Here is a 27,737-nt window from a genome sequence, read left to right on the forward strand (position 1 = left end):
CCGCCATGAAATCCAGAATATAATCTCCTCACCAAGATCAGATGCAGCTGGACGAGTTTGTAGAGTTCAGATTTTTACTTCTCGTTCATTTGAATGAGGCAAGAGAACAGACTGAAAATTGACATTTAACACGTTGGTGAACAGATTCAACATCAGATCCTGCTGCTGAGATTTTCAGTTGACTGTTGGTCCAATGTTTTAGGACAGAATTTCACCAAATAGCATTTTTATTGACAGAAGAGAACATAGTGGAGGGATCCCATTTAGGAGAGATAGTCCCTAAGGAGAGATCTAGTTTTATTTTTAAACACTAGTGTAGAAGGAGAATAAAAAAAGAAGCAAAATGATGACCCAGGATGCTTTGTTGTCTTAAAAGCAGGATCTGTTGTTGAGTCTGTTCACAAAAGTATTAAATGTAAGTTTTCAGGCTATTTTCGTGGCTCATTCAAACGCTACAAACTTGCATCACATTTTAAAATATCTTCCTACAATTACATTTGGCATGACAGTAAAAACACTACAGGATTAATTCTCAGTGTAACACTCTGAGCAGAGTCTATCTTTCGTCTGCTCCAGTAATTGTAATTCCAGAATGTCCTAAAGAGCCGGTGACATCACACAACCCGTCTCTCCTGTGGTTGACTGTAAACGAAGCTTTCGTTGCTCCACAGCTCTGTATGCACACCAAACATGTTTTTTTTCTAAGTTAATGGATACCAGGTGTTGTGACTCTGAGCTAATTACATCATGAAATGCCACTGTCTCAGTTTAGATTCCCTGAAATGGTCATCTACCCATGAAATGGAAAAATGCAGGAAATAATTAACCTTCATTCATATCAAACATGTTTTTTTTCTAAGTTAATGGATACTAGGTGTTGTGACTCTGAGCTAATTACATTATGAAATGCCACTGTCTCAGTTTAGATTCCCTAAAATGGTCATCTACCCATGAAATGGAGAAATACAGGAAATAATTAACCTTCATTCATATCAAATGTGTTTTTTTGAGCCTCCTGGATTCAAGGTTTCAGTGGGAGCCAAATTCTCATATTAGATTCCATGAAATGATAATCGTTAAAGGTGCTACTTGTTGTTGTATCATTACTGTAAACAAATAAGAGCATGGTCGAGATGATTGGTTGCTGTTTTCTCATGCCAGTGGTTTTGTTAGTGCTTCACAAAATTTGAAACCACATTTCCCATGATCCCATTGCGTCCTTTTGGAAAGAGGATGTTGCTACTCATCCTCCCTCCCTCTACCTAGCAACCACAGCTCAAATTTCATTTATGCATTACATTTTTAAAACAGCAAATTCTCATGTTAGTGATCCTTGAAATGATCTCCTCACCGTCAGCGTGTCCCGGTGCTCCAGCAGGGCGGAGCGGGAGGTCGAGGCGTCCTGGATGTTTACAGCGCGCAGTTTGTTCTCAGCCTGCGCCAGCCACAGCAGCATGGAGTGCAGCGTCTCCTGGAACTCCTGCAGGAGGAACAAGACAAACCTGTAGCGACCTAAACGTGTTACAGACTGAGAGCGCGATGCGGGCGTCGGACCCTCCTCTTCTCTCCGTGTCTGTCCCATCGTCCCTACCAGTGGTGGAAGAAGTACTCTGATCCTTTACTTAAGTAAAAGTACCAATACAGCAATGTAAAAATACTCCATTACAAGTAAAAGTCCTGCATGAAAAATCCTACTTAAGTAAAAGTACATAAGTATTAGCAGCAAAATGTAGTTAAAGTATTAAACTAAAAGTAGTGGTTTGGTCCCTCTGACTGATATTTTATTATATATGACATCATTAGATTATTAATACTGAAGCATCAGTGTGTAAGCAGCATGTTACTGTTGCAGCTGCTGGAGGTGGAGCTAGTTTGAACTACTTTATATACAGTTAGCTAGTTTAGTCCAGTGGTTCCCAACCTAGGGGTCGGGCCCCTCCAAAGGGTCACCAGATAAATCTGAGGGGTCGTGAGATGATTAATGGGAGAGCAAAGAAGAAAAAACAAAGTTCTGATACACAAATCTGTTTTCAGTTTTTGGACTTTTTCTCTAATCTTTGATTTTTGCTGAAATATTGGATCATTTGAACATTTATTGAAATGAAAGTGAAGTGAGGTTTAGAGGGAAAAATCACTATTTGGTGGAGCTGTTAACAACTCATAGACATCTGAAATGTGACCCGACTACACACTGCTTTTTGTAAGACGTCAAAAGCCAAAAAGGTTGGAAACCACTGGTTTTATCTTTAACAATGTGTTGTATTTTAAAAGCTTGTTATATTATCCATTGTGTCAAATCTCCATCTGAAAAGTAACTAAAGCTGTCAAATAAATGTAGTGGAGTAGAAAGTACAATATTTCCCTCTGAAATGTAGTGGAGTGGAAGTATAAAGTAGCATCAAATGGAAATACTCAAGTAAAGTACAAGTATCTCAAAATTGTACTTAAGTACAGTACTTGAGTAAATGTACTTAGTTACTTTCCACCACTGGTCCCTACCTGGCACTGCATGAGGGCGCCGTGCAGCCGGCGCTCCCAGCTCTCCAGGCCGGCGCAGGCCTGGGTCCAGCTGTGGTTGGCGGAGCGCAGGCCGTCCTGCAGCTCCCGCAGCTCGGCGCTGTCGCCCCGCTGGAAGTGACGGCTGCTCAGGTTGACCGAGATCATCAGACACTTGTAGCTGTTGAAGCTCTTCTGCATCTCCTGGGTGGAGGAAGGGGAAGAAGAGATTATATGGCAAAGTCTAAGATGTGACAGTGCATTTACACTTAGGCTTACACTTCCGCCCAAAACATCTCCAGGGTGTCTGCAAGTTTCATCGAGTGAAATCTAAGACTTAACAAGATCTTTTCAATGCAAGTTGTAGTTGTAGTTGTAGTAGAGTAGAATATTATATGACTTTGTTTTTGAGCTATCCATCCCACTTTTATTTGTGATTTAGTGGATGAGTTGCTAAGTGATTTCTTTTTCTCAATTACTCAAGAGATGAAATTATTATATAGAGCCATCGTATGTATTAGACAGGCTTTGAGCTGGTGTTTGTTGTTGTGTGTCTTGGTTGTGTTATGTATTGAGTCTTATTGTGAGTATGAATGTTACGGATGTGTATTGATGTATTTTCTGTCATTGAAGTATTGTTAAAAATGCTAATGGAGACCCCAGGAAGAGTAGCTATTGTTACAATACAGTAGCTAATGGGGATCTAAATAAACAAACAAGTTAAAGTGAAATATAAGACCAATTTTGCCACTGACATGAACATGAAAAAACACTGTTTGTCCTATCATAGTGAGGGTCTATGTGAGAAATTGATTTCTCAATTGAAAAACTGCAACATTTGTAGGACCTGTAAAACTGAATTTAAGGCTTAAAGGCTGTATTCAACGGTATTCAAGGACTTCTTAGGTCTTGAAATCCAAGACATGTTAAGACTGTTTCAGGAGGTGCAGACACACTGATCTCACCCAGCAGCTCCCATCTTCACCATCAATCTCAACAACAAAATTAATTAGGCCATTACATAATCATTTAAATCAGGATGAAAATCCCCTTGAAGCACCCCAATCATGTTGGATTGTTTGTGTCTGGCACTTCAATCAATTCAATTCAGTTCCATTCGATTTGATTCAATTTGCTTAGCTTTATTCATCCAAACTGGGTGCTTTTCAAGGCAATTTTCATCACAAACATGCTATGCATCTCACCACTTACCTCTACATGAAACACCAAAACATTACCGACACAAACACAACAGCAGGCTAGTCGGATATCAGAAAAAGCAGCACTTTCCCACGCACCATTTCTTGAAGCACTTCAATATTTCTGCTTTACTAATCAAGAATTTTCTGTTTTTGTGCATCCGACCTGGGGCCGGATTCACAAAACCCAAGTGCCATTTTTTTCTTTTCTTAACAGTTCTTATATATTTTCTTAACTTTCTTCTTATATTTCTTCCTAAGAAAAAAAATTAGGAATAAATGGTATTCTTGAAATGAAAGTTCTCAAATTTGTTCTTGATTTTTTTCTTAACTTTAAGACGGCCCTTCACCTGTCTTAAAACTCCTACAGTGAAAAGGTAAGCCTCTAATATCATATATTTAAACACATTTTAGACAAGTAGGTTATAGTTCAAAGTCTTCATAGGTTCCCCTACACCTAACATTAAGATGAACATTTATTGTAAAGCTTTATTTGGTGTAGGGCCAGGTAGGCCTCTGTCTCATGTCTGTTGGAAATAAGCTGCAAATTTTACAGTTACCAACAGCAACCAATGTTTCAATCTTTGCTCTAGTTGCCCTAAATAGGTTTTGTAGATGGAAGCACTTTGGGTTGCCTCCTGGCCTTGTCTCCTAGCCTCCTAGCCTTGTCTCCTAGCCTCAATGGCAGTAAGCCTAAAGTTTATTAACCAGAATTAATTCAGGCCCTATTTTGAGAAGTTCTTAAGTAGGAAAATTTAAGAAATTCGTAAGAAATGAGACTGTTACTAAGAAAATATTGAGGAATTGCACTTAAGAGCCTTCTTAAGAACTTCCTAAAATTTTCTTAAGATCTATCTTAAGAACACATTGGTGAACCCGGCCCCTGGTTAAGAAGCCCCACTGCTCTCGTTGTTACCTTCAGTCTCCTGATGTTGACCTCCATGTCTCGGATGCTGGTGGACGGCGCGATCCGCTGCAGCCTCTCCAGCTCCGGCAGCACCCGCGCCAACCAGGAAGTGACATCACAGAGGTCAGAGTTGAGCTTCTGCCACTGCTCCAGGTCCTGCTTGATGTCCGACTTGTTGCTGTGGGACTGAGCTTGTAGCAGCTCCCAGCGCTCTATCACACCTGCAGATAAGTATAAGTTAAGTTAAGCGTGTGTTTGTCTCGTCTCTTTAATTAAGTCACAGGAACCGAGTCTGTCTTTGGCCTGTTCTGGTCGGCTCAGTCTGTTATTTTCATTTCCAGGAAGTCAAACAGAGTGGTACATCTCACTCTCTATCGTCTCAGTCTGCAGTCTACCTGTGCTGGTCTGTTTGTCGGCTGTGCTGCCGGTGAGACCCTGATCCTCCAGCTCCTCCTCGTCATTCAGGATCAGCTTGACTCTCTTCAGACTGCTGATGCTGCCGCTGCACTCCGACATCAGCTTAGCCTGGACACAGGGAACACACAGGAAGGAGACACCGTTAACTAAACTGAGGCCAGCTTTCTCATGATTATGATTGGTTGGAGATTGCCGACGTCGGCTACCTCCTGAGATAACTCCGCCCACTTTACATCAAGTATCAGAAAAATGCCAAACGCTTAAATCGATTTTTTGAACGATCAGAGTATAACTGAATTTTCATATTTTGTATACAGTTTTTATATACATTCAAGACCACAAATTACATATTTACAAGAAAATCACGGAATTGCCTTGCCAGGGGCTTTAACTAATAGATTAACTGTATAGTAAGAACCTTAGTAGTAGCTTAGAGTACTATATTGGGTCGATATTGGTGCGATATGTAGTACTCCTACTACTGTTTTTTGAATATGTTCAAATTTAAAGATATTGAATACTGGCACAAAATATAAACCGGCAGCTTTAATTCTAAAATGTTATCAGCAGGTACACTGCCCATCAAAAGTTTGGGGACATCTAGCTTTTTAACACTTTGATCAACATGAAGCTGAGTGTTGAAGAAATATATCAAAATTATTAGGAAATAGATATTTTATGTTAACAAAAGCATTACAGGCATGTTTTTTCCTTATTTCTTAATTGAAAAATAACAGAGAAAATCAAATAGTACTTTGAAAATTTAGAAAAGTCAAGGTTTCTCCAAACTTTTGACGGGCGGTATGACTCTTGAAAAACCCACATCTGTCAAACCCTAAAACATATTACTATTTTTGATCTGGAATTGGACATGAATGACACAGTGCAAGTGTGTGTGTGTGTGTGTGTGTGTGTGTGTGTGTGTGTGTGTGTGTGTGTGTGTCTCCTTACGTAGCCCTGCTGGTGGAAGGGTGTGCTGGTGGTGTGTGTGGGGGAGGAGCCCAGGCCGCCGATGATTTCCCGGGGAAGTCGTTTCCTCTCCGGGGAGCCGGGCTGGTGCCAGCTGGGCGGGTCCGTCACAGACTTCACTGAGAAGAGGGAAAGGTAGAGAGAAAAGTAAAAAAAAATGTTAATTTTGAAGGGAGAGATATAGAAAGAGAGAAAAGGAGAGAGGGAGAAAAACAGAGAAAGAGAGAAACAGAAGGAGAAATTCAGAGATATAAAGAAGGAATTAGAGAGAGAGAAAATGAATCAGTGAGAAACAGAGAGAGACTCAGAAAGAGAGTAAGAAGGAAAAGATAGAGAAAGAGATCAAGAATAAGGCCACAGGATTTATCAGTGATCATGGATATCTTGTGCTTCATCCATAATAGTTTGTGGTCACCACCACAAACCATCTGATACATGCATAAAACTATAATGACGATCAATAACATGCAAAAACAGCAGCAAAAACCAAACATTATTTGCAAAAAATGATACAATCCAGTGCCATATCATGCAAGTTTCATGTGTGAACTTACAGCGCCTTGAAAAAGTATTCAACCCCTTGACTTTTTGCACATTTTGTTGTGCTATGAAGTTATTTCAAAATACATTTATTCAGGATTTTATATCTCAAACTGTGTTGAAGTATTCTGGTGGACCATCCATCCTACACCCTAAAATACCACTGAGTCAAATTAAGGGTGCTGTCTCCACTTTGTTAGCAAGAAAGACAAGTAAAAAAAAAAAAAGGTTTAAATGGAAAACATTGTTCAGAAGCACTAAATACAATCTATACATGACATCTGAGTTGAGGATGATAAGAAATGTTGAGTAAATTTTTGCTAGTGTCGCAATTCAGCTCAAACAAAGCAAAAGGGGTGAATATTTATTCAAAATAGATTTCTCTGTTATTTTAATTTCATGCTTAAACATGCATTTCTACGTTTGTTTTCACTTGGGTGGAACAGATTGCTTTTGCACAGAACTCTGACAAAACATCCTGCATGAATGAATTTTGAAATAACTTCAAAGCACAACAAAATGTGCAAAAAGTCAAGGGGGGGTGAACACTTCTGCAAGGCGCTGTAAGCAGACTCAGTCTCAATACACAGAATCTGTCTTTCATTGTTCAAGCTGAACCATGAGTTGTTGTGCACAGCCACAAGACACAAAACACTGGAAAAAAAAAGACAAACTTGTTTTATCTTGTATCCAGACTTATCAAGCTTTCTCAATTTTAGGATTTTTTTTTTTGTAGTGAAATCATCTTACTGCACTGGCTGATTATTTTACCGGTTTCAACAATGGAACTTGTTTCAGGACATTTACGTGGTAAAAGTGAAAGTTTCTTGTTTCTTGTTATTTCTTGAAAGAAGTCATATTGGCATGAATCGAGTGAAATTTATTGAAACGAGCAAGATTATCTGACAGTGCAGCGAGATAAAAATATCATGAAATAAGCTTGATAGGTCTGGATATAAGATAAAATCACTGAACAGCTTGTCATTTTTTGCAGTGAAGATGTATAAAAACGGGGCAAAATGTGACAAGGGAAGATGGGTAATAAAGGTGGGGATGGGAGGGAGGGGTGCAGCTGGATGGGGTTTGGTTTGAGGGGTTTGGTTTGGGGGATTGGTTTGGGGGATTGGTTTGGGGGATTGGTTTGGGGGGTTGGGGGGGGTCATGCCTGACACATAGTGAGGCAGACGCATGCAGGAGGCAGAGTGCCTACCCGAGGCTGCTCTCAATGCTTTGGCTGTCGCTTTAACAAAGCACTCTGAGCTCTCTGTGACTTCTACATCTGCAAGAAAGAATGGAAGTCAGCGGAACCTGATGATCGCTTTTCTCTACAGAACGGAAGTCAGCGAGAGTTACGAAGCTATTTTTAGGAACACCGAAGAATGAAAGTCGACAGAACATAAGAGCGCTGTGAGAACGCCAGAGAGTGAGAGGCAAATGAACAACTGAAGTCAACCGAACTTGAAATGTCCCTAAAAATCCCTAGGACATATACTGATTTCGGTTGATCGATTGACTTGGTGTCCCACTCGAGGTCTGCCGATGTACCTTCTTTAAGTGAATGGCACCTTCTCCTTAATAAAATAACAGCATACCAACGATTGTCGTCCTCTATAGGTTTTACAATGGATAAATATTGTCTTAAATGGGAGCAGTACTTCAAGTTTTCTTATTAACAGACACTAATAATGTACATTGATCACCATAATCACCTTTTTTTTTCTTTTCTTGTTAGATGTGTATGAGCCAAGGTTTACACTACCAGTCAAAAGTTTGGACACACCACATTTTTCTTTATTTTTACTATTTTCCACATTTTAGAATAACTGTAAAGACATCAAAACTATGAAATAACACAAATGGAATTATGCAGCGACCAAAAAAGTGTTAAACAAATCAAAACTATCTTATATTTTAGATTCTTTGCCTTGATGGAAAGGCAAAGGCTTTGGAAAGAAATTCATACATAGGATCAACTTCACTATTTATATTTGTCTAAGAAACACATTTTAAAGCATTTAAGCAGAAGCCTTTAGATCAAAATGGCTTTAAGAGAATGAAAAATATAGAATATTCAGTCAGGTGGGTCCAAACTTTTGACTGGTGGTGTATGTTCTGTTATATTATGCTCTATGTGCATTGGTACTATACTGTTTTGTATTGTAGTCTTCTTTTTGTAGCTCATGAAAATTTCCAATAAAAATATCAATCACAAAAAATCTCCAGAACTTAATTGCTATCCTAGCAACACCAAACAATGGAACTAAATTTCTCAGCTTCTCTTCTCTTTCCTCTGTGTTTTCAGTGAGGAGTTGGCGCCTGACGAGCAGACGGTTACCTGACAGAGCGCTGAAGAAGGTGGCGTCCTCGTCATCCTCGTGCGACGAAGACCCGCCCACGTCGACGGTGTGGTCCCACTCCAGCGGGATGGAGTCCACGCTGACCGGCGTCTCCCGGCCCGACCGCTCCAGAGGCGGAGCCAGGAGGTGGCACATGGTCTGCCCCCGTCCCGCCAAGGCCAAGGCCCCGCCCATCGCCGGACCTTCCTCCTCCTCCTCCTCCTCCTCCTCCTGCTCCTCCTTCCCCCTCTCCCTCCAGGAAGAACCGTTGGTCAGATCCGGCGAGTCGTCCAGGTCCGTGTCTCTGTCTGACAGCTCCCTCTCCTCCTCCAGAACCTGTGTGAGAAGAGTGGAGAGGTCAGAATACTCTCTAATGATAATAATAATAATCATAATAATAACTTCATTTGCATAGCACTTTTCTAAAACAAAACGGTAACACTTTCTATGAAGCCTGTGTCTATAATACATTACAATCATACTTTAAACACATTATAATGCCATCATAATGCATTATAAGTATAGTTATAATCATGCATAGACAGTTATAATGTTTTATAACATTACTCATAATCTGTTATAAAGCTTTTTCATTTAAGTGGTAATGAAAAAGCTTTATAACAGATTGTAAGTAATGTGTTTATAATGTTATAAAACATTATAACTGTCTATGCATGATTATAGCTATAGTTATAATGCATTATGATGGCATTATAATGTGTTATAAGTATGATTATAATGTATTATAGACACTGGCTTCATAGAAAGTGTTACCAAAACATTGTTTACAAAGTGTTTTCCAGACAATAAACCCCAAAGTGATGTAACAGACAGTGATGTAAAAGCACCAAAATTAAATAAAATAAAGTTGAATAAAAAAGAATAAATAAATAATAGGAATAAAAGGAAATACAAGAGATAAACAGATACAACTAGAAAACAATTAGAGATAGAACTAAATCCTGCACACTGACATCTGTTTTCTTTTTTAACAAAATCACTTTTCTTTAAGCAATTTTAAAGTTCTAAAAGAGAAAACTTGTGATGATATGAATCGCAGTTCAAATTGCAACTGCAATATTCTGTCAAATAACATGCAATTGGATTTTCTGTCAGTAGGCTATGGTTCATGGCCCCGCTACTGACCGGGCGTCTGTTGACCAGGCGGTGGTGGAAGCGGGCCACCCTGCCGAACACCTCCTGGCAGTAGGAGTGCAGCTCCTCCAGCTCGTCCTCGATCAGCACGGCGTCCAGAGGAGCGCTCTTCTGGATCAGGTTCTCCCCGAACACGATCAGGGCGTCGATCTTGTTGGTGTTCAGGGTGATCTCCTGCTGGAAGCCCTGCGGAGGGACAGAGGGACAGAGGGAAGGGGGGGGGGGGGGGGGGTCATTTATATTTAGGGAAGGCAAGGCAAGGCAAGGCAAACTTAATTTATATAGCACATTTCATACACAAAGCAAATACAATGTGCTTCACATAAAACAGAAAAAATACATACACAGACCACAACTATTTAAAATGACATTACAAAAGAAAGAAAAGAAAGAAAGATAGAGATAGAGATAAAATAGGTAAAACACACATAAAAGAAATAAAAGAAATAAATAAAGAAAATAACACCTGTTACATCTACATACAGATGATTTAGCAGAAGGCCACAGAGAAAAGGAATGTTTTGAGCCGACTTTTAAAAGAGCCGACAGTGGGAGCACATCTCAGTGCTTTTGGAAGTTTATTCCAGTAATTTGGAGCATAATTACTAAAAGCAGCTTCACTAGATTTAGTTTTCACCCTGGGAACAACTAACAGACCGGTCCCAGAGGACCTCAGAGGTCTGGGTGGCTCATATCCTAAGAGCAGGTCAGAAAGCAGGTCAGCAGGGAGTTTAGCTGAGTTTAGTTTAGCTGATTTAGTGCCTTGCTCAAGAAGACTTCGTCAAGACACGGGACACTTGTGAGGTTCTGATTATGAAACGGGTTCTGTAACCATTGCAAGTATATGTAATCAAGACTGAGCCTAATGCTTAAAAAAGTGAACTTATGGGCAGAAGGTTGCTGGTTTGAATCCCCAAAAATCTGGGTGAGGAAGTGAGTGAGACATGCTCTTCCCTCCTTCGGCAATTGCCCTTGAGCAAGGCACAGTGCCCGACAGTGAATGGCTCTGGTAAGACTGGGCAGTTTTTGAATGTGTTTAAGAATTTAGTCAAGTCAACTTTATTTGCATAGGGCCTTAAACACAAAACACTTCATTACAAAGCACTTCACAAAGCTAAAAGAAAAGAAGATTGCAGAACAGTAAACAATCTAAACTGTAAAAAAAGACCAAGCACACTTAAAAAAAACAGATAAAACACATAAGTCTTTCAATGATCTTTTTTAAAATAGCAATGGATTCTGCTGACTTAACATTTTCGGGAAGCTTGTTCCAAAATTTAGGGGCTGCAATGGCAAAAGCCCCTCCTCCAACTACAAGGCAGCTGCTATGAATAAATATACTTAGTCAACTTCTCTGGCTAAATATAGGTTCAAAATAAGAATTGTGAGCAGATTTATGGCATATTGCAGCTTGACATCTATCAAAAACAGAGCAGACTTACATTGAGCTGCCTCATCTTGTCCTCGATGTCGCTCTCGGAGAAGTGCTCCACGTTGGTGAGCTGGAGGTCCATCTCCGTCAGCCAGACCAGGATCCCCTCCCGCGTGCCTTCAAAGTCCTCTCTCTGGGAGGTAAAGTGCTGCAGGGGGGAAACACAGCGCACACGTTTCATCTCATTATTAAAAAAAATACTCTTTGGCTTTATTCTTGATTCCACTGTACAACAAATGAATTAACAGCCTTGGGTGAAGATAGACATTACTTTTAACTATGATCCCTGTTAAAACTATTTCAGTCATGAAGGTGAGATGTAGATGAAGAGGAGGAGTTAAGGTTAAGGGATTTTTAAGCCTCCTACACGTACACTTTTTATAGACCTGGGTCATTATATATTTGAATAAATCTTAGCCAACACCTTCCAGGTTCTCGCAATTTCAGGTGTGCTAAGCAAGTGCAGGTTGGAGTATTAGAGTATTGAGTCTGGAGTATTATTTCTCGGAGGCAAAGCTGCTCTGGAGGCAGAAATAATCTCACATCTCTAACTCCAGTTGAGTTAAACCTCAGTGGGCGGAGCCAAAGAACCACAGATTTTCTGGCAAAGGAACACAGTGGAAAAGACAAGAGGTAAGAGAGGAGGAAGCTAATATTATGAAGCCTAGCACTCTGCTGCTAACTGAAAAAATACAATCTATCATACCAAGTTATCTAGGTTAGCTAGTTAGCCTAGCTGACCTTCAAGTTCAAACTAGCCATACTAGCCTATAGCTATCTAAATTACAGTAGTTAGCTATCTGCTGACCTTCAACATCATGAATGTCATGGTCATGAATGAATGAAAAAATAAGTCATCATTTATATTTTTTATTTATATAGTGAGCAGATTCCAGTTTTCCAGTTAGCGCTAAAACTGTGATTATTTAGCTCCACCCACTGAGGTTTAATTCAACCAATCAGATTATTTCTGCCTCCAAGAAATGTTTGTGTGACTAAATCTCCAATCTGCGAATAAAGTATATTTTAAAATATACTGAAACACTGGACCCAGGACTGAATATACTGTATGTTCCCATGATGTGAATTTGGCTTCTATGGGCTGAGTCAGCAGAGGAAGACATGGAAGACGGGTCAGCCAGATCCAATCAGCGGAGTTCTTTGATTACACGGCATCTTTCTAAGGCAACATAGTAAACATCCTCCATCTGGTGACCGCCACATGCCGCGGGGAAACAGCTGCCTGGCAACGTGACCGGCCGCCTCGTCACCGTCTGAGAGCCGACCTCAATCCTGCCGGCTTAGGACCGGCCCGGGAGCAGAGACGACTCGCATCACGGCAGAGATCAGGTGGGACCATCTGATATATGTTCTTGATGTTTGATTTCTGATTTTTATCTCACTCTGTTGTCCTAATTGAACCATTTTAATTATTTTTTTTTTTTTTTTTCATTTTCATAGGGATAAAAAGGCACAACTTTAAAAAAGTAGTGCAAGGAGGAATTAACTAACTTGAGTAAACCCAATATAGCTCACAGCTGATCCTGGCCATATGGGCTTTGTTATAAAGGTACAAATTCCTATTCAGGCTTGGAATAACTTTGACCTGTTTTCCACCCAGTTTGTTTTCTCAAGTCACCTAAACCTGACAACAGACAGGATTACACCGTCTTTTTACATTTCATATGGACTAAGTGTTCGAAAGATTAGGAACAATAGACTGACCGGGTGAATCCAGGTGAAAGCTATGATCCCTCATTGACTTCATTTATTAAATCCACTTCTATGACCAAGAGATTAAAGAAGGACAGAGAGGTTAAAGTAGGATTTTTAAGCTTTGACACTATTGTGAAACAGACTGTATAAAAAGCAGTGCAACTCGAGATGAAGAAGGTCTTCCTAATATTTTGTACACTGATGCAATATTCAAAACAGTGCAACTTTCTTCTCCTGTTTCTATATATTTTTATATATATACTGTATATATAGTACTGTTTTTATTTATTTATATTGTCTTTATTTGTCTCTGTCTTTTAACAAAGTACACAAGCAACCACTATTTCTAATTCCTTTTATGTGCTAAAATACTTGAGCTACTTACAATAAAATGATTCGCATTCTGTGCTGTTGTCTTCTTAATAAACCTGTCCTGACAAATCACAATGTGCTAAAAGATGTTTTCAGTATGGCTGTTTTACTCAGATTACCTGGTTAAAGCTGACAGGCGAGACTTTTATATAAAAATACACCCGTCTTATCAGCTGAGCATCCCTTCCCCACTAACTGAGACCCTGTAGATTCTCCCTATTTACTGATGTCACACTACATGATTTATGGGTATTGAAACAATTACCTCTCGCTGATATTTGGGCCCACCAACGTGCAAAAGTTGCCTAATGCAGCTTTAAATATCCTTGATGGTGTTATTAGAATCACATGTGAGTGATCCTGTCAAATTCGGTGGCATTGCACCAATAGGTGGCGCTATAGCAGCATCATACATTTAAATGGCTATAACTCAGGGCCTGATTCACTTCAAATTTTTCATAGTCCATCCTTGCATGAGTCATTCCAATTCCAAAAATCATGGCCCTCATCAGCCAATCAGCTTTCAGCATCAATTTGACAAGGTTAGCAGTGGTCTATCAGCATGACATTTTATAGGTATCGGCAACTATACACCTTGAACGAGTGTGTCAAATTTGGGAAGAACATATCTATGGTGTGGAATCAATGGACTTATCCCACTACTATAAATGGAGAGCGGTTTGTGTGTTTGTGTGTCCCAAGAGGAGAGGTGGAGAGGAGATGAGGAGAAGAGAGGAGACAAGGACATGAGAGGAGAGGAGAGGAGAGGAGAGGAGAGGGGAGAGGAGAGGAGAGGAGAGGAGAGGAGAGGAGAAGAGGGGAGAGGAGAGGAGAGGAGAGGAGAGGAGAGGAGACAAGGACATGAGAGGAGAGGAGAGGGGAGGGGAGAGGAGAGGAGAGGAGAGGAGAGGAGAGGAGAGGAGAGGAGAGGAGAGGAGAGGAGAGGAGAGGAGACAAGGACATGAGATGAGAGGAGAGGAGAGGAGAGGAGAGCAGCGGAACGGAGAGGAGAGGAAAGGAGAAGAGAGGAGAGGAGAGGAGGAGAATAGGAGAGGAAAGGAGAGGAGAGGAGAAAAGGAGAGGAGGAGAGGAAACAAGGAGAGGAGAGAAGGAGAGGAGAGGAGACAAGGAGAAGAGAGGAGAGGAGAGGAGAGGAGGAGAATAGGAGAGGAAAGGAGAGGAGGGGAGACAAGGAGAGGAGGAGAGGAGGAGGTTATAAATTCTAGTATGTTATTATTTATGAGGAACTGTCGTATAAAGCCAACCAATCAGTCAACACCTGACCTCTGACCCCTTATCCCACCTTGAGTCTGCGCAGCACGGCGGCCACCCTCTTCTGCAGGCCGTCCCAGCGCTGGTTCCCCTCGTGGACCATCACTTTCAGCTTGCTGGCGGCGTCGGTGCGGTTCTCCCGGGCCAGACGCCGGTACTGCTTGTTCACCAGCTCCAGCTGAGTCAGCCGCTCGTGAACCTGCCTCTGGAACGCCTGGGAGGAGAGAACGGATGAAGAACCATGTGAGTATGAATGAAGAACCATGTGAGTACGGATGAAGAACCATGTGAGTATGAATGAAGAACCATGTGAGTACGGATGAAGAACCATGTGAGTATGAATGAAGAACCATGTGAGTATCAATGAAGAACCATGTGAGTATGAATGAAGAACCATGTGAGTATCAATGAAGAACCATGTGAGTATGAATGAAGAACCATGTGAGTATGAATGAAGAACCATGTGAGTATGAATGAAGAACCATGTGAGTATGAATGAAGAACCATGTGAGTATGAATGAAGAACCATGTGAGTATGAATGAAGAACCATGTGAGTATGAATGAAGAACCATGTGAGTATCAATGAAGAACCATGTGAGTATCAATGAAGAACCATGTGAGTATCAATGAAGAACCATGTGAGTATGAATGAAGAACCATGTGAGTATCAATGAAGAACCATGTGAGTATGAATGAAGAACCATGTGAGTATCAATGAAGAACCATGTGAGTATCAATGAAGAACCATGTGAGTATCAATGAAGAACCATGTGAGTATGAATGAAGAACCATGTGAGTATCAATGAAGAACCATGTGAGTATGAATGAAGAACCATGTGAGTATCAATGAAGAACCATGTGAGTATGAATGAAGAACCATGTGAGTATCAATGAAGAACCATGTGAGTATGAATGAAGAACCATGTGAGTATCAATGAAGAACCATGTGAGTATCAATGAAGAACCATGTGAGTATCAATGAAGAACCACATGAATCCATTTTGAAGGTTTCTGAGAAGCCAAAGTTTGTGCGGTTGCATCGTCAAACCGAATCATTTTGGGTGTGAATGTGTTGAACTGCCTGAAAGTAAACTGTCTGAAACTATGAATGCAGCAACAAGATGTAGAAACTTTACTCATCTGCAAAACTTTATATTGTTCTTTCATCTCAAATAGAAAAAAAGATATGTTAGGATGCAGGTGGAAAACATCAACAATGGCCTTGTCTGAGAATTTTTTTTATTTAACCTTTTTTTTAACCTGGTGGTCCCACTAAAAATCTCTTTTTCCAAGGAGACTATAAACAAAACAGTGTACCTAAAAATACAATTAAAATCACATAACAGGTAAGTACAATGTCAAATTCACCATAAGAGTGTTCAAAAGGCAGTAGTCCAATAGCAGCCCAACATGATTGAGGGCCAAGCCTCAATAGAGAAATTAGTCTAAATATACATTAATACATTAAAATACATAAAAAAAAGACATAAAAATGACATCCATGAGGATTTCCTTTGGTTGACTGGTAGATATTTGACACACCTGGATTTAAAAACGCTGTGTTAGACTTATGACTCATGATCCAATGTCCAGAGTCAAATATATAGATTCCCAGAAGTTTAACCGGAATGATTTCTAGGTTTTCCGGTGGTTGAGAGGGCTAGTTGGGTTTTATGAAACCATTTAGCTGACGCTCTTATCCAAAGTGAGCTATAATGAGCAGGTAGGACACCGGGCTGTTGATGAGTCATGCTAAAGTGAGCGCACTATATGCCGAAGTGAAATATCGCTTAAAGAAATCTTAAAAGAGTTTTCTGCTCACCTCGAACTTCTTGAGCTCCTCCTTGGCGCTGGTGTAGAGCACGTCGGCGGAGACGGGGTTGGCTGCCGTGAGCTCCGCCGTCTTCAGCCAGTCTTCGAAGCGAGAGTAGTCGTCCAGGAACTTACACCAGAGACGCCACGTCTCCTCGATCCTTCACACAATAAGAGGGATACATTTTTGTTATGTTATTTATGTTATTTATCTAACCTTTATTTCAGTGATTCTCAACCTTTTTCATATCACGGACCCCTAATTTAGTCCACGTTAGAGCCACGGACCCCCATTTGATGAGATTTTGTCTCTCTGATCCAAATCTGAGAATATTCTTATTGTTAGATATGATTTTGTCCAGAATCCCATGACTGTCTGTATTGTAGGTAGAGAGATAACGGTGAAACTGTGATCTAAACAGTCATTCGTCTATATTCTCTAACTGTGTTAACTTCTTGTAAATGAAATAATGCTGAAATTTAACAATTCATCCATTTGCTGGGGACCCCCTGGAACCCCCCCCAAGGACCCCTGGTGGTCCCCGGACCCCACGTTGAGAACCACCGCTTTATTTAACCAATGCAGGTCAACTGAGAACAATTTACCAGCCGGGCAGAAGGAAAAAGGTCTTTTGAGAGGCAGTTAGGTGGGTCAAAGTTCACTGTGCTATACACTCACTGGCCAAAATAATTGGAATTGTGTTATGTGTGTGTGTGTGTGTCCCGAGAGGAGAGGAGGAGAAGAGACAAGGAGAGGAGAGGAGAGGAGATGCTGTACTTAACTACAATTTTACAAAAGCTCATAAAATATGTTGCCTTGTCAGAGGTTAAACTCCCCAACAGTACATGGAGCAGTTAGATCAACAACATTAAAATACTTCTGACAGGTTAATGCTTCAATAATTTAACTCTCTGACACAATGAGGACTGCTAATACTTCTGTACTTTTACTTGAGTAAACTTTTGAATGCAGAACTTTTACTTTTAATGGATTTATGCATGCATTTTTCCATTATGGTATTGCTACTTTTACTTAAGTAAAGGATTTGAGTACTTTTTCCACCTCTTTTGTGTTTGTGTGTGTGTGTGTGTGTGTGTGTGTGTGTGTGTCCTGTGTCTGAGTGCTCAGAAATTCGAGATAAATCCCGGCCAGCATACTTGGACTCACATCCCGACTCATGGAAAAACACACAGTTCACAAACAGCTGGGATTTAAAAAAAAATACAAGGAGAGGCAGAGCACCACTTTTCCATGGCTGCCGACTGGAGGCAACAGGTAAATAAATAATAATAAATCAGGTCCATATCAGTCACTAATGAACATTATCTATTGACCTCATCCTCCGCTCCATGGACATGGCGCAGATGTTCCTCCAGCGGCGGTCCAGGCTGCGGGTGGTTTGCTGGATGGAGTCGTTCTCCGAGTCGCTGCCGCAGGCGTCGGCGTCGTGGAGCAGCACGTCGCACAGGGTCAGGACGGACGCCACGCCCTCCGTGTGCTGCTCGATGTCCCGCTGCAGGTCCTGCAGGCCGGACACACAGCACCACGGTCACAACCAGAGACTGACAAGACCACACACACACACCTACAGTTTGTTTTCTGTGGGCTGAATCAAGGTTATTATAGTTTTGCATTTTTTTCATTAGTTTTTGTTTTTTATATTTATTTCGTTTTGACTTTTCGTTTTCAATTTCAGTTTAGTTTTAATTAGTTTTTAAAGCGGGTTTGCTAGTTTAGTTTAGTTTTTGAAAATGCTTAGTTTTAGTTTAGTTTTAATTAGTTTTTAAAGAGGGTTTGCTAGTTTAGTTCAGTTTTTATTTTTTGAAAATGCTTAGTTTTAGTTTAGTTTTTATTAGTTTCAGTGTTAGTTTTAGTCTTTTTTTTGTAATATGGGGTATTTGTCAGGGGCGAGATTCAAAAAGGTAAAAAAAAAATTGAAAAAAAAAAAAATTGGAAGATAGATTTCATATCCACCCAAAATACTAGGCTTATGTATGAAATAAATCGACAAAGACGAAAACTAAAGACATTTTCTCTATAATTTTAGTCTGTTTTAGTTATTTTTGTAAACACACAATACAGTTTCAGTTGATTATCGTTTTTTTGTAAAGCCTCGTTTTTATTTTTATTTCAGTTAATGAAAATGTTTTTTCACACCTAGTTTTCGTTATTTCGTTAGTTTTCGTTAACGATAATAATAACCTTTGTCTGAATCACAGCGCAAAAGTTGACTTTGTTGCATTTTTTGTATTTGGTTCATTTAAGTTCACACTGAGCAATTACATGGGATAGGAGGAGAAGAGTAACATATGATAGATAAATTCCTCATACTCTATTCTATATGGATTGCAAACTATTGGTTTATGAACTGGATCAAATATACAGTGTTTAGCACTAATGGATGCAGATGCAGATTTTGTCCTGTTTGGATTTGTGTATTGGGTCTTGTGCTTAGGGGGCTATGTTTGTATGTTTGTATATTTGCTGTTTTTCCATTGTGGGATATCTCCTGGAGCGTTATTTGTGGGAGGTTTATGTTTATGTTTATGTTTGGATGATGTTTATGTTTTTTGTTTATGTTTATATTTATGTTTGGATGATATCTATGTATTGTGCTGTTAGATGATGGTGGGTTAACATGCCGGAATGTTTGGTTTGTTGTTAATGTGTGTTCCATGAGGGACACAAAAATAAAATATTCATTCATTCATTCATTCATTCACAAGTGAACCAGGACTTGTAAACAAAAGTCATATGGACACACAAGTTGCTTGTTTATTGGACAGAGGCAAAACAACTCTGACTCTAGTCACTGTAACTTTAGCTCAGCATGATGAACTTGTCTGTCTCTTCTTCTCTGGTGTTCAAACCAGTTAAAGAACACATGAAGAAACAGCTGAATATGAGCATCAGTCCAGACAGTGTTCAGGTTGCAATCTAAAAAAGGATACAATCCCCATACTGATGTGTTGTACTGAGTGTACCGACTGAAAGGGAACATGTTTAATGTTGTATTATGGATCCAGACAAAGGTTTGTACTCTTCCATACCATCGTCATCAATAATTGAATGTTTCTTCAGGCTTTCACTGTCAGTCACAGAGTTGTACAGCAGTCTAGATTAGCACTTTGCTCCAAGCACATCAACGTCAGTACCTATTTTTCGTACATATGTGTGTGTGTGTGTGTGTGTGTTATGATATACCGTTATGGATCCACACAACGGTTAATGGTCCTCCAATACCACTGTCAGTAATTTAATGTTTTTTCAGTCATTCGCTGTCAGTCACAGAGTTTTGCAGCAACCTGGATGATTAGTGCCTTGCCCGACGCCAGTTCCTTCTTTTGGTGTGTGTGTGTGTGTGTGTGTGTGTGTGTGTGTGTGTGTGTGTGTGTGTGTGTGTGTGTGTGTGTGTGCGAGGCTCACTCCCTGGGGCCTGACAGCACTTTTGTTAGCGCTTGTTTGTTCAAAGTTAGCACTCTCTGGGTTGCCGTGGCGACAGATGGAAGCGTGGAGAGCCCGTCCATACAGGAGTCATTTTAGCCTTCCTTCATCCACTAATGGCAAGACTTCAGCCTTTTCTCAGGAACAGCAGGACAGGAGAGGCTCCTCTCTTTCAGCCTGTGTGGCTCTCCGGCTTGTTCCTCCCTCTCTCTCTCTTTCTCCAATTCTCTTTCTATGTCCTTTTTTCTGCCTGTCAGTCATCTCTCTTTCTCTCTCTCTTTCACGACTGGAACCATTTCCCACTTCCTTTAAGTACTGGTCTCTCTGGCTGTGTTCAGACGTTCAGACAGGCAGCTCAAATTAGATTTTTTTTTTTTTTTTTTTAAGTCTGAACAGCAAAAAACATAGGTCAGATTTAAAAAGCATTCAAAGGAACTTGGATGATAGCAAGCTAGATTTTACAATTTCATCAGTCCTTAAAAAACTTAATGGCATTGTTATTGTTGTGTCTCCATAAAGCTTTTATCACTAAATCTAGCTTGCTATCATCCAATTCCTTTGCCAGCGCTGGCATTTTGGTGTGTCAGGTGTGTCGGACAGTATCTGTCCGAAATAACAGCCGGTGGATAGACTTGCGTCCAGGCGGCTATGAATCACCATGCAAATTCAAAAAGTGCTAAAGACTGAGATCCATGGGGGCTGGACACCAGGCGAGGTCAGAACAAGAAACAGCCAAACTTCCATGTTATTAGCTTACTGCTAGCGCCCAGAGTCGTTGGATAGAAAACACACACTTGGTCAGCGTGCGGACGCCTGCGTTGTTGCGATTATAATGCCACACAAATCTTGCCTGATATCAGACAGAATTGTCAACTCGTTCCACTCCATTTCCATCTTCAGTCTGACATTGCCTCCACTCTAACCGATTTCCGTGGGGGAGTGGGATTCGATTTTCCCTAACCAATCACTAGAGACCGACGTATCCGCCTGAATCTAACGTCATTTTAAGTCGACACTGATGCGTAGCCATGACAACACCACCTTCGCTCCGTGTCGTCAAAGACACGGAGCGAAGTAAAAACAAAGTATTTCAGATTTCAAAGTAATTGGTACTTTTAATGGATTTAAAACAGCCTCGATAGCAGCGTCTATCTTGTCTATACTGGTCGCCATGGTTGTTATTACTCCTGAATATACATTCCGGCTCCAGCACACAGCTTGACAACAGCTTGACAACGGCGTTAGTCCCGCCCGTGGCGCTGATTGGCTAACCGTTAGTCCCCCCCCCCCCGGCGCTCGTTGGACAGATCATTTTTCAACCGAGAAACCGCTGCTTCATGTCACGATGCCAGACCAGAATCAGTCAACTCAGTGGAGTGGGCGGAGTCAAAGGTCTGGACCCAGGCAAACACAAATCCAATCTGATCACTTAAATCAATCAAATTACAATGAACAGTGGACATTGGACAGTCAGCCTTAAAGATCACATTTGGAAAACAAATCTGATTTGCCTGCTGTCTGAACATAATGACTGTTCCTCTTTTCTGTCCCGTCAACCTGCTCTCATATTCTGAACCATTTCTCTGTTCATACAAGCAGTGGTGTAGCAGACTAAAAATGGACTAGCAGACTAAAGTCCATTTCCTCTGCACAGCGGACCCTCTGCTCCTGACACACAGGCCATTTCACATCTCTCCATCACAGCTTCCAGCCCCACAAAAAGCCTTTTCTGCAGCTTGCTGGGACTTTACTTTGCGAGGCCCTGCACACAACACTCTTCACTCCTCAGTCATTGTGCTCAGGGCCACAACAGGGCAGGGAAAGCATTAAGATCTGAGATGCAGGTTTGTGACCAGCCACCGGTTTGAATCAATAGAACAACTGGGGGAATCTGGGTAGGAAAAGTGAGTGAGTGAAGCTTTCCTGCCCTAGTAAATACCCTCAAAGATGCTTCACAGTGGGGATTTCACAGTTTGCTCTTTCACCTGTGCAAAGTTAAAACAACTTTCCCCTGGTCGACACGTGCACTCACCTCTTCTGTTCAATCAGTCAATCTTTATTTATTTAGCACCTTTCTAAAACAAGGTTACAAAGTGCTTTACAAAAGATGAAAGAGCGGTAAAGTAGAATATTTCACCTTGGTTATTCTAATTGCAAAACTGCAACTGACTTGATTTGCGTAAGTGGTCTTAAAAGTTTTAGACAGCGTCTTAAAACTCATCTTTTTATCCTAGCTTATTGTTTTTATCATCTCCATTTAACTTCTTTCTGTATATTTTATGTTTGGTTGCTATTGTGTTCTTTTAACAAATTGTTGTCGGTCTTTCTATGCAGAATTTGCTGTCACTCTTTGTGTGAAGCACTTTGTGGTGCTATATAAATTAAGTCTTACTTACTTAATATATCAGGCACTATACCGGAGAAAGCTGAGCTCATTATGTTTTCCCACATGATAGTAATTAGTTTGCCTCTTAGTAAATATGGCCCTGAGTCTGATTTTCTATTTATCAGATGTTAAACCACTTTAATACTTGTATTCATGATTGAGTAATTTACTGGTGAAACACCTCTTTCAAATCAAACCCATCCTGGCTGCCCCAGGTGTTTCCACCCACCTGCTGCTCGGCCAGCTTCCTCTGGATCTCGTCACTGTGGCAGACGCTGTAGACCAGCGGCTTGGCCAGCTCCGCCTCGATGCGGGACAGCCAGGTCCGCAGGTTGCTCATGTTCTTATCCAGCTGCTGCACCGTCACCAGCGTCTCCTTCAGCTTCCTCACCCTGGGGAAGAAGAAGCTTGTATTATACAGGATGAAGTTTCAATCAGTTTGACTGGGCAAAGATGTGTTCCAACTGATAATTTCCCTAAAACCAAAAACTTGTCATTGGTTGTTATGCTAACGCCTCTGATAACCAGAAGCTTTCTTTCTTCTGGTGCCTTATGCCACGTTCACACCACAGGCCTTCATGCTCAAGTCCAAATTGCTGCTCATGCCTGATTCTTTTGGATGACTGTTCATATCTATTCTATAATACGACCCGTATCTGATAGCCTGGTAAGACCATCGTGATCACGTGACCTCACATTCTGTTTCGCTCCACGGATCAGTCTGGACTTCTAGCCGCCCACATCGCTTTCAGTGGGCGAGAGCACTTGCCTTGACAAACTCTGCCTGAGAAACTCCGCTAGTGCACACTCTTGTCCTTGTTTAATTGTTATTGAGTCTATTTCTGCAATAACTGCACTTATGGCTGTGTTTACTCTACCAACGTTAACGTTACCGCTCGTTGCTTCGGGAGACGCCATTACTGTTTTGCCAGCGGCGGCCTGTATTTCACGTCATCAACTACGAAGCAGTCCCTGATTGGCCCGGTTACATTGTAATATCAGGAAATCGATGTGGCTAGAAGTCCAGACTGATCCGTGGAGCGAAACAGAATGTGAGGTCACGTGATCAGGATGGTTTTACCAGGCTACATATCTGATACCAATACGAGCTGACAGCGATGTCCAAGTGACATGCATGGAAGTAACAAAAGATATCACATCTGTTTTTGTACCTACACTCCTGCCTGTTTACAAATTCTGATTTGAGCGTTCAAATAAACAAATAGAGGATGGAGGTCTCATGCCTCAGGGTCTGATTCTGTGGTCCAGATCGGAATTGAAAAAATGTGACTCCATGCAGCTTTTTACTGTTCAACATCATTAGAAAGCATCAGATGTGTCACATGGCAGAATTAGGACACTTTAAGCCCCTACAGTACCATGAGCGCACACATTTTAGATGGGCGGCTATTTTCTTCGTTCCATCAGCATCAGTTTCCTTCACTTAACCACAATTGGGCCACAGGAATAGTTTTTTCATATACTGTCAGAATCTGCTTTGTTCACGTTTGTTTATGTGCTAGAAGTGTGATTTTCAGACTGTTCCTCCATATAATGGCAGTGAATGGAGAGAGAAAAAAAAACACAATTCTCCAGTCTCCTCTTCTGGAGCAACAGATCACAGAATCACTGATTCTGGGGTTTTATCATGGAGGAAGATACACAACCCAAGATACTACCAGAGTTCAACATCACTTTAAGCAGTGTTCACACTATGCTCTACCCCTTACGCTACTCTAGGGCTGCAACTAACGATTATTTTCATTGTCGATTAATCTGCCGATTATTTTCTCAATTAATCGATTAGTTGTTTGGTCTATAAAATGACAGAAAATGGTGAAAAATGTGGATCAGTGTTTCCCAAAGCCCAAGATGACGTCCTCAAATGTCTTGTTTTGTCCACAACCCAAAGATATTCAGTTTACTGTCCTAGAGGAGTAAAGAAACCAGAAAATATTCACATTTAAGAAGCTGGAATCAGAGAATTTTGACTTATTTTTCTTAGAAAAATTACTCAAACCGATTAATCGATCAGCTCTACTCTACTCATTAAGCTGTACTGTAGTATTGTGTCTCGAATAAGTGTGGGAAGTGCTACTATCATTCTCCCACATGACACAACAGGAGCCATTATGGCCGAGGCTGACCTACATCTGACTGTTTTGCTGAATGAAGTCTGGGAGGCGGACTGGAGCTGCAGCATTCCAGTTCAACTCTCTGGTCAGTGACCTACATCACTGCATTCTGCTGCACGCACCGACACAATACACACACACACACACACACACACACACACACACACACACAGAGGGAGACACTGCACCGGCATGTGACTCAGAGCATTCCACCAAACAAATGAGTCTGTGTGTGCGTGCGTGTGTGTGTGCAGGCACGCTTGTGTGTATGCCATGGACATTGTCTGACCCCTTCATCACAGTATTATGTGGTAGGTTAGCATATATCTCAGCTTGTGTGTGTGTGTGTGTGTGTGTGTGTGTGTGTGTATGACTGCAACACTGACATTGTGTTTTTTAACCTTGTCTTTGACATGAATCAAATGATGCTGCAGGTTACTAAACGTCATTCTGATTTAGACACCACTGCTGTTTTCTATCTTACTGTCATATGTTAGTAAGCTATTAAATCCATCCTCATGTGTGTGTGTGTGTGTGTGCATGTTCATAAAACACTAAAGCGCATTTTATACTTTAATGAAAATAGCGTCTCTGCAGTTAAACTGATGCTATTTGTCTCTGCTAACTCAACTTAAATATAAGCACCGGTGCTTTTTTACATTTGCGCTTCACATTTCGTTCACGTTGCGCTCAACTGTAAAATGCTCTTAACACCAGAACACTCCCATCCCACCTGCACAGCACACCGCTCTGCCACTGACCGCATCAGATCCCATGCTGGTTTAGACACTGTTCAAGGTGAGCGGTCCATGTTAACCAGCAGCAGGCTGATGCAACACACAGGCAACAAGCTGCTGTTTTAACACAAACATCAACAGAAAACACAACACACTGACCAGCTGCTCTGCTCTGCAACATTTACATACTTTCATTTTCAAATGTAAAATCTGCATACCGGCTCTATTTCTCAGTGTTCAATGATTAATATGTGTGAAGAAGAAGACTATTTTGTGTCTCAATGAGTCAGACAATTAAGAATTTCTAATTCTGATGCTGATGCTTCACCACTCTGCAATAACACAGAAACAGAACAGGAAGGTAATGTACCTGTGCTATATTTGGCTCGGTAAGGATCGCTGAGGAATCTGCGTGTGTGTTTCTGTGTGTGTGTGTGTGTGTGTGTGTGTGTGTGTGTGTGTGTGCACATGCAGGTGTGAGCTGAAGTAGCTTTCGGTTGCATGTATAGCCATGTGAGGATGTGTGATAGCGGAGGAATCTGGGGGGGAGACAGTAACATCCAACACGCTCAGACATACCGGAGCCATCGTGGACGGACATTAAAAGGCTCATCACACACACACACACACACACACCTGCCGTCCACGCTGCCACCCGCATAAATACCCCCACACCGAGGCGGCGACCTGAATTCCCGCTGCAGGACACGGCTCTCCTCTCCTCTCCTCTCCTCTCCTCTCCTCTCCTCTCCTCTCCTCTCCTCTCCTCTCCTCTCCTCTCCTCTCCTCTCCTCTCCTCTCCTCTCCTCTCCTCCGCCTGCCTGCCTGCCTGCATGCACCGACAAAGCCCAGCCCATCCCCCTTCCTCCTCGCTCTCCATCTCTTCCCCCCTTCCTTCCTCCCTCCCTCCTCTTCTTCTTCTCTCTCTTTCACACAGACGCGACACAACACCCGATCTGCTCCCCTTTCACCCGGCTGCCTGTTCAGTCCCATGCTGGCCGGGATCAGGGCCGGGGGATCGGGGCGAGCGGTACTTACAGGCTGGTGAGGAGGCTACTCCATGGCGCTGGTTCATCCGCTAGCGAGCAGTCACACACACACACACACACACACACATACACACATACACACACACCCCCCTCTGCAGTCCGCCTGTCCCCTCCTCCCCTCTCTCCATCCTGCCTCCTCACTCCTCCTCTCACAGCCTCAGCCTCTGCCTCACCGGATGGATAACACACACAGGTTCATTCAAGGATTCAAATCCATTCTAACTCTGGGTACATGGAAGCAATGCAGCAGAAGAGTTCCTTATTCCCCAGTTGGAGAATTCATTTGCACAACTACACTACCAGACAAAAGTTTGGACACATTTTTCTTTATTTTTCCAATTTTCCACATTTTAAAATAATAGTAAAGACATAAAAACTATGAAATAACACAAATGGAATTATGCAGTGACGACAAACATTTAAACAAATCATTAAATTTTAGATTCTTTGCCTTGATGGAAAGGCAAAGGCTTTGGAAAGAAATTCATACATAGGATCAACACTATTTATATTTGTCTAAGAAACTAATTTCAAGCATTTAAGCAGAAGCCTTTAGATCAAAATGGCTTTAAGAGAATGAGAAACATAGAACATTCAGTCAGGTGGGTCCAAACTTTTGACTGGTAGTGTGTGTGTCCATTCTGGAGCAAAAACATAACCTGAAGTTCATCATTCTATTTCTTTAAAATATACAGGATCCAGTCTGTTAAAGTGATATCATCTCTGATCAACCAAACACCTAAGATATCTGATTTCCTAAAAAGTGCAATTTTCTTTTTATTTGTGCTATTAATCATTCTGTTTGAGAGTTTGTGTGTCACTTTTTTAAAAATATGTCTCATTTTGGAACGGAGCTGATATGATGGGTGTTATGACTTTAAGAGGAGAAAAGCTGAGGAATAAAAGCTTTGGCTCATCCAGTATTAAAGACTAATTACTTTTATCATAACTGCAGATTTCACTCTGACATGTCACCGCTCCTCAGCAACACACAGGCTCAAGACAGAACTATTTTCCTCTGAGCAGCCGATCATTAACGAAACTCCTCACGACACAAACAACAATAACAACCTTAAAACTCTCTATGACTATAATGAAGAATTAGAGATCTATTTGAAGTATGATTTATAAAATATACAACACTAAATACAATGTGAAAGTGTATCTTAGCGCTAAAAAAAAAGGATAAAGAAAATATCTGATTAAAAAAGGAAAATGCACAGATCACGATTTTAAGATAGAGGGCTCAAGTGTGTCTTGGTGTGTGTGTGTGTGTGTGTGTGTGTGTGTGTGTGTCTGCATGCATGTGTGTGGAAAAAAAGTGAAAGACAATCTTTGCTCTGAGTCACTGGAAAGAGTAG

General features: G+C 41.2%; 1 protein-coding gene across 1 annotated transcript in view; it reads right to left on the bottom strand.

Moving 5' to 3' along the window:
• LOC139638497 (nesprin-2-like) overlaps positions 1-27,737 on the bottom strand; it is a 45,113-nt gene that overhangs the window by 6,047 nt on the left and 11,329 nt on the right. Inside the window, exons 3-15 of the mRNA XM_071512641.1 lie at positions 22,685-22,847; positions 17,960-18,147; positions 16,635-16,785; positions 14,843-15,025; positions 11,462-11,599; positions 10,011-10,205; positions 8,864-9,200; positions 7,739-7,807; positions 5,971-6,107; positions 4,998-5,127; positions 4,612-4,823; positions 2,500-2,700; positions 1,352-1,480 (exon numbers count right to left, since the gene is read on the bottom strand). Of these exons, the coding sequence (XP_071368742.1) occupies positions 1,352-1,480; positions 2,500-2,700; positions 4,612-4,823; positions 4,998-5,127; positions 5,971-6,107; positions 7,739-7,807; positions 8,864-9,200; positions 10,011-10,205; positions 11,462-11,599; positions 14,843-15,025; positions 16,635-16,785; positions 17,960-18,147; positions 22,685-22,847 (2,233 nt within the window). The remainder of the gene's footprint in view (positions 1-1,351; positions 1,481-2,499; positions 2,701-4,611; positions 4,824-4,997; positions 5,128-5,970; positions 6,108-7,738; positions 7,808-8,863; positions 9,201-10,010; positions 10,206-11,461; positions 11,600-14,842; positions 15,026-16,634; positions 16,786-17,959; positions 18,148-22,684; positions 22,848-27,737) is intronic.

Source organism: Centroberyx affinis, unplaced genomic scaffold (genome assembly GCF_046629955.1).
Source record: "Centroberyx affinis isolate AG114_WGS23_722 - 3 ecotype Tasmania unplaced genomic scaffold, CSIRO-AGI_Caff_v1 ptg006410l_1, whole genome shotgun sequence".
Lineage (NCBI taxonomy): Eukaryota > Metazoa > Chordata > Actinopteri > Beryciformes > Berycidae > Centroberyx > Centroberyx affinis.